This window comes from Typopeltis vanoorti, chromosome 13 (genome assembly GCF_054136105.1).
Source record: "Typopeltis vanoorti isolate ZY-2024b chromosome 13, IOZ_Tvanoo_1.0, whole genome shotgun sequence".
NCBI lineage: Eukaryota > Metazoa > Arthropoda > Arachnida > Uropygi > Thelyphonidae > Typopeltis > Typopeltis vanoorti.
In genome coordinates, this window is record NC_143561.1 from 58,991,639 (window position 1) to 59,003,839 (window position 12,201).

General features: G+C 35.1%; 1 protein-coding gene across 1 annotated transcript in view; it reads left to right on the plus strand.

Moving 5' to 3' along the window:
- Window positions 1-12,201, plus strand: part of LOC150100200 (uncharacterized) — a 260,605-nt gene that overhangs the window by 168,986 nt on the left and 79,418 nt on the right. Inside the window, exon 6 of the mRNA XM_090403094.1 lies at window positions 10,675-10,786. Coding sequence (XP_090259220.1) covers window positions 10,675-10,786 — 112 coding nt within the window. The remainder of the gene's footprint in view (window positions 1-10,674; window positions 10,787-12,201) is intronic.

Consider the following 12,201-nt stretch of genomic DNA (forward strand, 5'->3'; position numbering starts at 1 on the left):
AGTTAAATAATTATCTCTAGATGTGTTTTCTCCGCTAAACATTAACATGAGTTATATATACTGCAGTAAGCAGTAACATTAGATTTGATGACACAGGAAATTAGTAATATATTAAGTAAAATTGACCAAAGGAATCTTTCTTGAGCAATTACCACTACCTGGACAAAGAACCAAGTGTTTAGGACAACACTTCTATTACTGATTGGTAAAATTCATATGGTTCAACTTTGTGATTATAATGTCAAAATATTATTTTTAGTATATATATGTATATATATATATATGGGGTGCTTAAGGGTCATAGCTGTATAACTGAGAGGAGACCTCCACATAGCCTTTAAACGAATGCGGAGAACCGACCAGGGCTTCTGACTTGATGTCCATTCCTCACCTTCTCGTGGTGCACCCTGTTGGGTATCTACCTGGATACTGAACAAATGACGATGGGCTGGCAATTTGGGATTTAGCCGACCAAATTGTATTCTTATTGGCTTAAACCAATATACAAAATGATGGTACAACATGACAAAATTTCATGCCAGCTGGGGCATTGCCCGGTTAAACAAGGCCCCTGTTGTTTTCGCCAGGGAACCAGGGCGAACAGCGAAAAGTCAGCTACTGGTTCCCCAACTCAATATCAACAGAGTTAAAGATCGGTGCTATCAACATAAGTAGCCTAAATGGCAAAGAAATGGAGCTAGCTGAGGAATTAGATAAGTACCAGATCAATATAATAGGGGTGACTGAAACAAAAAAGACAAAAACTGGTGAGATCTTTCTGAACAATAAATACAAAATGTTATATTCAGGAAATGACAATCAAGGAAAAGCAGGAGTAACCATAGTATTCAACACAAAATATGAGGCTAATCTTCTTGAATGGCAGGCAGTCTCAAGTAGAGTGATGTGGGCTAAAATCAGAATGGGGAATTGGACAATGAGACTTATTTGTGTCTATGGTCCCACAGAAGGTTCTACTAAGGTAGAAGTGGAGGAATTTTTTGATGCTTTAGAGAAAGCAACTGACACATTGAAAAAGGAAAAGTTGGTCCTTGTTGGGGATCTAAATAGCAGAGTAGGAAATGATTGTCAGGCATACAAAAATGTTTTGGGAAAATTTGGAGAAAAGAGCAAAGCCAATAATAATGGCAAATACCTGTTGGATTTCTGCTCAGGACATGGCCTGGTTATTACTAACACCATGTTCCAACATAAAAATGTGCACAAATTCACATGAAGAGAAGAAGCAAGGAATAAGAAAAGTCTCATTGACTATGTTATTGTTGATAGTGATGTTTTCTCCCTTGTGCACTACACCAGAGTGTACAGAGGATTTGAAATTGGAAGCGATCACTATTTAGTCTTGAGTAGGATAAAATTGAATTTCATACTGAAAAGAATAACATGTAAGAAAGTTTTAAAGCGAATAAAAGTTGAGCAGCTCTCAGATGTGAACTGTAGACTAAAATACACAAAGATTATTGAAGAAAAAATGAAAGAGTTTGAAAACAGGAACCAAACCTTGGAGATTCAGTGGCAAGCCTGGAAGAAAACCCTGATTGATTCAGCTAGAGAGGCATGTGGTAAGGTTGTCTGCAAGGATAGAAAAATCAGAATTCCATGGTGGACAGAGGAAGTTAAAGAGGCAGTGAAGGAAAAGAAGAAAGCATAATCAAAGTTCCTGTCAAATAAGTCAGCTTGTGCTGTTAGAGATTTCAGAGACAAATGTAAGAAAGCTAAACACTGTGTAAAACTAGCTAAACAAAAGTCATGGGAGGACTTTGGCAAGAACATAGAAAATAAATATCAAGAAGGTGTTAAGCTATTTGGGAGGTTGTTGAAGAAACTTAGAAATTAGAGAAAGAGTGCTGTAAAAGGAATTAGACATGATAAAGTTTACATGAAAATATGAGAAAAAGATATCCTTGAAGTATGGAGTAATTACTTTGAAAAATTGCTAAATGAACAGTGATAGCACAGTGGTAAAAAACACTCAACAGGCATACAGTCAGGAATACATATCCATACTTGAAGGTAGAAAAAGCCTTCAAAGGCTTGAAATGTGGAAAGGCAGCAGAAGTAGATGATATTCGACCAGAAATGCTGAAATATGGTGGTATAAAAGTCTTACAGTGGCTGCACTGCATAGTTCAGAAAGCCTGGACAGAGGGACGAATTCCCAATGATTGGAGTAGAGCTCTAATAGTAGCCATATATAAAAAATGGAAATAAAACCGAATGTGAGAATTACAGAGGTATTTCCCTACTGAGTGTTCCTGGCAAGATCTATGCAAGTATACGTGATAAACGGTTGAGAAAAATTGTGGAAGAAAAGCTTGGTGAAGAACAAGCTGGATTCAGGCCAAATAGAGGCTGTCAGGATCAGAGCTTCACTTTACGACAAATAGTTGAGAAAGCACGGGAATATAACAAAGATCTGTATTTAAGTTTCGTCGATCTGGAAAAGGCATATGACAAGGTGCCAAGAGAGAAGCTATTCAATACGCTACAGTTATATGGTGTCAATGGGGCATTATATCAAGTAATACTTAGTCTGTATTTGAGTTGTAAGTCGGCAGTTAGAATTGAAGGAAGTACAGAAAGATGGTTTAATGTTAAATCTGGTGTGAGGCAAGGATGTACATTATCCATATGGATCACATTATGAAGGAAAGGGGTATTAAACATGATATCAGAATTGTAGATGTTAATATCAGCTCTTTGCTTTATGCAGATGATGTTATACTTCTAAATAAATCTACTACAATTTAGTTATGAAATCTGCAGGATTCACTGACTAAATTGAATAACTGTTGTAATAGTTATTGTGTGAAGGTCAGCAATAACAAGACAAAGATAATGAAAAAAGCCAGAATCATTGAAAATATCAACTGCATTGTGAATTTAGAACCTATAGAACAAGTAAAACATTTCAGCTACTTAGGCACGATTTTTAGTGAAGATGGTAAATTAAATATGGAAATAGACAACAGAATCAACAAAGCTGGTATGGTAGGAAGTCAACTTAATAAATTTATATGAAATAAGAGAAATTTGTCAAAACACTAAATTAGCTGTATATAGCAGGCAACAAGACAGTGTTCAAACCAATTTTAACTTATGGATCTGAGAGCTGGATTAGAAGTAATACACTTGACCAAAGACTAGAGACCACAGATATGAGAGTCCTGAGAAAGATTAGGGGCATGAACAGATGGCATCAATGGCAATATCATATTAAATACGAGGATATTAGGAAAGAACCTGACATTGTTAGCAGAGCTAATCTCAGCTAGAAAGATTTAACAAAACAAGTGTTCTTTGCCAGTTTGGCAGGAAGAAGACCAAGACAAGTAGATTGATAGGGTAAAAAGTGCTTTAAAAGATAGACATATAAGATCTGACAGTGTTGGAGGTCTTGACAGGTAACAGATTGATTTGGAGGTAAGTTAGTAATGATATAAATGTTTCATGTAGTACTATCATAACCTGTACACCCTTTGATCTACATGTCAGGAATTTGATGATGATGATGATAAAAATTGGTTTAATGGACATATGACGAGTAATTGTAAGGGATAAGAAACAAATGAAATTGACAACTAATGAACGATGATTCCCTTAGCATGTTAATAGAGAGAGGACATAAGAGTAGTCTAGTCTGTAACCTTGTGATGCTGTCTCCTTTAGTGATCGCAGTTAGGAGAATAAACGAGAGTGACCATCAGGTTTTCTGACCAGAAAAATACGCTGTGTGGCATCTGTAATTATTGGATATGTGGATCTGTAGAGCAGTAAATTAGGGCAAACTTAGAAGGAACATGAAGCAATACCATGATATCAGAAACAATAAGGTAAAAAAACTTCAACAGTTGGTGAAAAGCAGTTCAAGGTACCTGAAAGACATATGTGATTGCATTCTGAGAGTTAGTACAGTAAACCAGGTGATAAATAAATGGATGCAAATCCTTAACTTAAGACTGCATAGAAACAATGTTGAATGCAATTTTGGGAGAGGAAAGATGAACATGTACATGTGGAGTTGTATAAAGTGCAGGCTAGAAAAGCTTGCACTTTATATGTGGAAATGAAAGAAAAATCACACTATGAAAAAGTATGAGCAGGCAAAAGAAAATCTTAGTGCTTTCACTACATCTTGAAAACAAAAAGTGTTGTGAAAGAAAACTACAGTCATACCCCGACTTACGCTACCCTGGCTTATGCGAATCCGGAGTTATGCGGTTTCTTATATGTATGTATTCCCGTCCCACTTCACGCCTCACCACTAGTCGTATCTTTCTGGCGCCGGCTGCATTCGCCAGTGTCACACATGCTGTGAACAAGCACTGGCATGTTTCGCGCGGTCTCCATTCATGCACGATTTTGATAGTCTACAAACCTTGTGATTGTTTAATGTTATGTTCTTGATAAAAATTTTATCACATAAAAAATAATAATGTCGTCCAAAAGAATCAAGTCTGATTCTTCTTCAGCTAGCAAAAAAAGAAAAACATTGACTTTGGAAACAAAACTCAACATTATTAAGGATTTTGAAGGCGGAATGAAAATTTGTGAGCTAGCAAAGAAGTTCGATCTACAGGAATCCACAGTAAGAACAATCATAAAAGAAAGATTTACAGATTTTGGAGGACATAGATTCTAACGAGGAATGAATTGTAGCCACAAGGCAAGGAATAAAAAAAAAATCATTAGCTTGCTATGAAGAAATTTTGCGTGACAAGAAAAACGCATTATGCCGTCAGACGAATCTATTAGATGTTATGAAACCATCAACATCGAAATAATGTACGAAAAACTACAATTATGATTATATTTCTTAAAAAATATAGCTGTTTTTGTAAACCTTTGGTCCCAATTATATGTTTGTATATATAAAATCATGCAAAATTATACCCCGAGTTACGCGAATTCGACTTATGCTCTTTTTGTTGGTCCCACCTACCACGTAATTTCGGCGTATGACTGTATATATTGATAGCAAGATGATGGATGCAGAATAATTTGTTGAATTATTAAGCAAACATTTTGTTATTCTGGACAAATACAATGATAGCTGATATGTGGAATAAATAAGATAATAGAGGGAGAGATGAGCTGATGGTGCTCAAGCTATTGAAGAATCTTAATATTGTTTGTACATAAATGATATAGGAAATAACCTGAAGGGTGATATTCAGTTGTTTTCTGATGATGCAAAATTAGGTAAAGTAATGTTTAATGAAGGCGATGTGGAGAGCTTTCAGGATGATTTAAATCAGGCATAGGCAACCTTTCCTAGTTCGGGGGCCAATTTATCATTCTGTCTCCGAGTCAAGGGCCAGACCAAATTATTAAATAAAATAAATTAATATTAAATGAATTAAAACAAGTTGCTACTTCATATTTCATTTATTTATAATATTATGCTTTGGTATAAAGCTCTACATAAATTTTATAATATAATGAACAACATAGCAATTTAATGTGAAGATTGGCCTTGTACTTCAACTACGAGACTATCAATGTTGACGTTAATATTACTTAAGGATAATCGCATAAAATTTTCGAGGTTTTCGTCCGTTATTCTTGTTAGAATTTTTGATTTATTGTATTTCATCCTCGAAAAATGTGTGCTGCCAAAAAAATAAATGATTTTTCTTGAAAAGGCACGTAAATTTGTATAATTTTCTTCCACCAAATAAAAATTATAAAAATCCGTCAAAGCAATGTTAAATTGTGATTTTAGCACTAAATCCATCTGAAGCTTAATAAGTTCCATTAATAAGTTTTCTGGTGCATTATTTACATCAGCATTCATTAGAAGCAAATATAGCGAATGTGGAATCTTTGTTTTTGAAGTCGACAAATCTTGTATCAAATTGCTCTATTAGTGCCTTCAGTTCATCTCTATAACAATTATAAGGGATATTTTTGAGTTGCTAGAGTAGGAAAATTATAACTTTTTTTAGTGTCTGACTTTCCAACAATCTTAGTTTATTACAAAAATCTTTGACATGTCCATGCAGTTCATGAACCAATTGACCTTGATTTTGCAGTCTAAGATTCAGTTTGTTTAGGTATCCGGTGACATCTACAAGGAATGCTAAATCACACACACCCACTCATCATCTTTTACTTGGTTAATTGTGTTTCCTTTTATGTCCATAAAATCTGCAGTGTCTTGTCTCAGATCATAAAATCATTTTAACATTTTACCTTTACTCAACCACCTCACTTCAAAATAATAAGACACATCTTCATAATCCGAAAATATTTCTGCCAAATACTCCTTAATTGGCGGTGATTAAGTGCATGTGGCTTAATAAAGTTATACTGGCTACTACAAATTCCATAACATTTGTGAATTTAATCGATTTTGCATACAGATTTTGTTGGTGGATAATGCAGTGAAAATTTGTTAAATTTTCCAGATGGATCTGTAGTTCTATTGCTCTTTCATGAACTATTCCAATAAATCCCTTCTGTGCACCAACCATTGCAGGGGCTCCATCAGTGCATATGCAAGATAGTGAATACCATTTAAGCCCAAATCTCTCGAAGACTGTGTTGACTGTTTTAAATATATCTTCACCGGTGGTTATTCCTTTTAACAGGCGAAGCACTAATAATTCTTCTGTGATGTTGAAATCCGCATAAAACTCCTCGAATAAATATTGCTAGTTGTGCTGTAATGGAGGCATTGGTGCTGTCATCCAAAGCAATTGAAAATGCTTCCAATCTAGCAATCTTCTCTTTTAAACTTTTTTTGATATCATCAGCCATAATTTCTATCCATCGGGCAACAGTATGTCTCGACAAACGAATATTCTCGAAGTCGTTTTCTTTTCAGGACATATTATACTTGCAACATCCAACAGACATTCTTTGATAATTTCTCCTTCACCAAATGATTTAGAATGCTTAGCGATTTTTTTGCTTACCACAAAGCTGACTTTGACAATGCTGTGGTGCTGTGTTTTTTTCTTGTTGAACATTTGCTGCTGGGTATCCAAGTTCTTCAACTTCTGTATTTTCATCTTTTCGTAGTTGTCCATCAATTTTTGGCTGCTCCGCATGTCTCGAAGTTGTATTCTTTGTTGATGGATACGGATTCGTTGCACAGCAAACATACAGGCAAACCTTTATTCAGAATAAAATAATAATCCTCAGTCCAGTTGTCTTGAAATTGACGATTCTCTGCATCTACTTTTCTTTTTTTTTTTGCAATAACTCCTGACATTGTCCCAGATTTATAAGCGATATTCAGAACTGTCAAACAAAACTTTCTTCTACACTGCAGGCACTGAACAGAACACAACATCAACGCAGGCACCAAACAGAACATAACATCAATGCAGGCACTGAACAAAGCACAACACCAACGCAAATACCGAACTGACACGTTGTAACACATTCACACACGCCGCTAGTCAAAGTGAGAAAGAGACCTTGGTTGGAGAAAACATAGTGTGTTTTGCACAAGTCATGACGTCAGCTTAATGTGAGTTAGTAGAACACACCATGTTTTCTCCCACCACGAATCAGACAAACTTTGCTGAAATAGATTACGGCCAGATAAAAAGAAGTAGAGGGCCGGATCCAGCCCGTGGGTTGGGGGTTGCCCATATGTGATTTAAATAGTCTGTTAGTATGGCAAAAGTTAATGGGTGTCAGTTTAATGTCGAGAAATGTAAAGTTATGCATTTCATGATAAATAGATTACAAGCTGTGTATCACATTGGTGGAACTGTACTTCAGGAAATAGATGAAGCTAGAGATTTAGGGATGATGGATGGTAGAGAGTTAAAGTTTAGAAGACATATTGCTAAGGTTGCTAAAGTAACTCATAAGTTTACTTGGCTATTGAAGAACACATTAACAAGTAGATATAAGGAAGTTGTAATACCTCTTTATAAAGCCTTGATATGCATACATCTGGATTACTGTATCAAGTCTAGTCCCCAGGGTTTCTTGGGGATGAGGAACCAGTGGAAAGAAGTTGGCTGTTGACCTTCTTCATTTTTTTTATTTTTCTCTTTGAGAGGATGGCTAAATTTGATCTCTAATTTTATTTTGGACTTTTTTTGGTACACCTATTAGAACCAGGGCTCGATAATGATCAGAGAGTTTTGTGTGAATATGGGAGAATGGAGGCCCTCATTCCAGCAATGATTATTTCAGTTATTTAATCAGAGCAAGTATTTGGATCAGGCAAATGGAAGCAATAATCAGACCATGAAAGAGAAAAACAATAATCAAACTCTGAAAAACAGAAAAATACTAATCAGATCTTCACCCAGACAATCTAACCCTTCTTTCCTTTGGCACCAAAGGAAAGAAGGCTGAGATTGTCTGGGTGAAGGGTGATCTATAGAAAAAAATGTTGATGAAGATATGATAGACGTTATCAACAAGAGATGTGACATCTACAGTGTATTTGGAAAGATAGCTAATATGAAAAAGTCTTGTCAAATGGTATTGTCAAGTATGCTGGTTGGTAGATGGGCAATTTGCATTAGATCATTACTAACAGCAAATATTTAGCATCTTTTCTGGGCTTAATCTATGAAGTTTGAATAATCAGACCAGGAGAGTGGTTATTGGAATTAAGAGGAGACTAAAGACAGCAGAAGGAAGCAAAAACATTTGGCAAGGAGATTTTGAGTCAGAACAGGTTATAAAAGGGGAATTATAAGTTTTTATTAGTGAGAAATGACAGATACAAGTAATTTAGCATATTAATTAAGTTTAAATCGAGGCAAGGTTACTGAAGTAGAATTCAGTGTTTTTGTTGTTCATTTTTACTGCTTTTAAGATTTTTTTTTTTTTCGCTTTTATATTATTTCTTTTGTTGTGAGAATTTTTTATACTGTTTGATACTAATGATGATATAATTTAAGATTGCACTAGCATCTGAATTTTCTCAATAAACAGCCGAAACAAAATTATACTATTGATAAAGAATTCTGTAACTACAAAAAATACTTAATTTACTGAATGAATAATAAAGGTGTTCCAGAAGCTAGGACAATCAGGGGATCCACATTTAAGCAGAAACATTTTATTCTTCTTCCAATGACTGCAGTCCAAATCAAGCCCTTGGTGTCCTAGATTTGTTGCCTACAACCCTGTCTATTCAAACCTAACTTTTCCAGCTTGCACAACATGTTATTGCTATCATAGTATGTATCCATCTTGTTCTTGGTTTTCCTCTTGGTCTTTTACCAAGTATTATTTATAGTCTTCTTAAGAATACTGTCATTTTTCCATATGAAAAGCATGTCCTGCCCATTGCAACTTTTTGAACTTGATTAAACTAGATATTGTAGTCTTTATAGAGTTGATATAACTCATGGTTGTTGTTGTATTTGAAACATTTTATTAGCAGAACATCATTTATATGCAATGTATGTGCAGAACATATCAATTAATAACATCAAACAAAAATCGGTTAATAATAAAAAAAAAGTTATAAGTGATAAGCTTATTAAGGACAGAAGTCAGCATTGGGTGGATAGAAATGTAGTACCCTGAGAGGACAGCATGGCTTTGTGACTCCACACACAGTAACTGGTGTGTTGAGTGCTCCCTGTGAGGATAGATCAAAGATTTGTGAGAGTTTGGTTGAATGGTGAAAAAAAGAGGGAGTATGAAAGAAACATAATTTACTAAAGAAGAAATTTTTTAATGTGTAATAGAAGAGAACAAGGAGTCGTCCATTAGCAAGGGCATGATGACTAGATAGATACTCTGACAAGCAGAGAAAAGCAAGTTATTGTACTTCTGTACCGAGCCTTGATAAGACCTCATCTCGACTACTGTGCCCAGATTTGGTCACCTCGGTTCCTTCTTGATGGGAAGGAGGTGGAGAGGATCCAGAGGCGAGTGACTAAGATGATAGCAGGTCTATGGAATGAACCATATGAGAACAGGTTGAAGATTTGTGGGTTGCAGAAACTAGTTGATAGGCGGAAAAGGGGAGATATGATTGAGACATTCAAATTGCTAAAGGGATTCTAGGATTAATTCAGAGGATATTTTTGAGATCAGGACTGGTGGTGGGAGAACTAGGGGACACCTATGGAAGCTGGGCAAGAGTGTGGTTAGCAGGGTGTTAGAGCTGGGTTCTACTTTTAGAGTGGTAAATGAGTAGAATAAGCTGCCAGAGTCTGTTGTGGGTGCTATGACAGTGAGCGAGTTCAAGGCAAGGTATGATAGATACTGTGAGAATGTCGTATAGTTGTGTGGACATGATGTTTAGGGCCTCCCTCGATGAGTCTAAGGACTCCCTGGAGTCGCCCGAAATAATAATAATATTTTGCTTTGAGAGTGGTGAATGAGTGGTGGGTTGCCAGAGGCACTCATGAGTGCTTTGCTATCAGTAAATGGGAATGGGGAGAGATGTAATAGGTGCATGTTTGGATTCCACAGCGATGCTTACGTAAATAATAATAATAATAATATTCCACTTGTTGCAGGAAAATACTGTGATAGGGATAACAACAAAGGCTTACAAATGCTGAGAATTCCAATAATATATTCTTATATAATCAGAAGAAGCACTGTTCAATAATTTGGAAACGTTTTGGGAAGAAGATTCAATAGTATTTTAGATGTACATGTTTAATATTAACAAATAAGAATTTATTTGTATATGTTTTTCTTTTTAATTAGTTCCAATGGATAATGGCTTTGTTGGATTGAAATCGGAGCTAGATCTGGAAAAGGTTCTTGAAGTAATTGAATCTGCCTACCCTAATCCACTCTCAGTTGCTGACATAGCTAAGTAAATAGTTTATATCTAGAATATTGAAAATTGATTGTTTCTCACAACATACATTACATTAAAATTTAATGTAATGTATGTTGCATTTTGTTCTCTTAACCTGGGAAGAGACTTATCCACATGTAAACTTTAAATGTTTATAACAGTACAGAAGTTGACAGAAAGGTCTAAAAAAAACCAGGATTAAGGTTGCTGCTAGGAATATTATCATTAGAAAAGAGCTGTTACTTCTTTTCTATACTTTGATGGCTGAATTTGTACACTAGTGCAGCATTGAAGATATAGAACCTGAGTTAATATCAGGTTCTTACTAGACTTTTAATGAGCATACTAGCTGTTTGGCTATTGATGCTTTCAAATTATACTGAAAACTAGAATAAACATACCTCTTTTCTCCACATGCCTTCCTTACATCTTAAGTCAGAAAGTGTTTATTAAAGCAGAAAAAGTGCTGCTGGCAATAGAATATCTAGCACTGAGTTTGAAAAGTGTATTCAGGTCTGCAGGCTTCTATTATTTTATTAATTTTTTTTAAATTATCATTCCTAATGCTTGGTGCTATCCCAGCAAACTTGAATAGTAAAAAAGTGTGTCAATTTTTCAAAGATTATTTGTTTTTCAGTTAACGCAATTTATCAGCTTATCAAAATAGCATATATTCTACATTCAAATTGTATTGTTCTCAAAAATTATTTTTATTTATATGTAATCACTTTTATGAGGTAGATTATACATTCAAACAACCCCAGAAGTGATTACAGACAAAAAAAAACCATACATGGTATATTCCGGTAATTGGACCACATTTTTTTAATAAGCTGTATAAAACACAATGAATTAATAAAAGACCCGACAAGTTTCGTAAGTCGTTTGACATATCTTCAGGGGTAAAAGGTAACTTAAAGTTTAAAACACAAAGAAAAGAGAAATTATTAGTAATTTTATAAATAGCCGTCTGACTATTTATAAAATTAAAAATCAGAATGCAGATTCAAAGCAGTGCTGAATTTAAACAATGCTGGATGATGCGACGTTCTGTTGTTCACGTTCATAATGTCCGAGGTCTGACTGAGGTATATTTTTTTATTAAAGCTGACCAAACTTGGTGGAGAATTAATCCTTGATTTTTATTGCATTGTGTTGGTATTTTAAGCATGTTTGCAGCTTCTTTAAATTTCCTTATGTAACTGTTTTTTTCTATGTATGACATGTTTGTTTTCTGCCAGAGTACATTGTGGCTGGTGGAAGTGGCATGGAAAGCTAGCTAGACCTGATTTGTGTTCTCTTCTGTTTTGCACATCCTTTTGGTGTTCGTTCTTGCGAATTTCCCCAGATCTTCCTGTCTGTCCTATGTAGCAGATGCCGCAAGAACAATAAATTTTGTAAACACCTGGTTTTTTTAAAGGATGATGAGG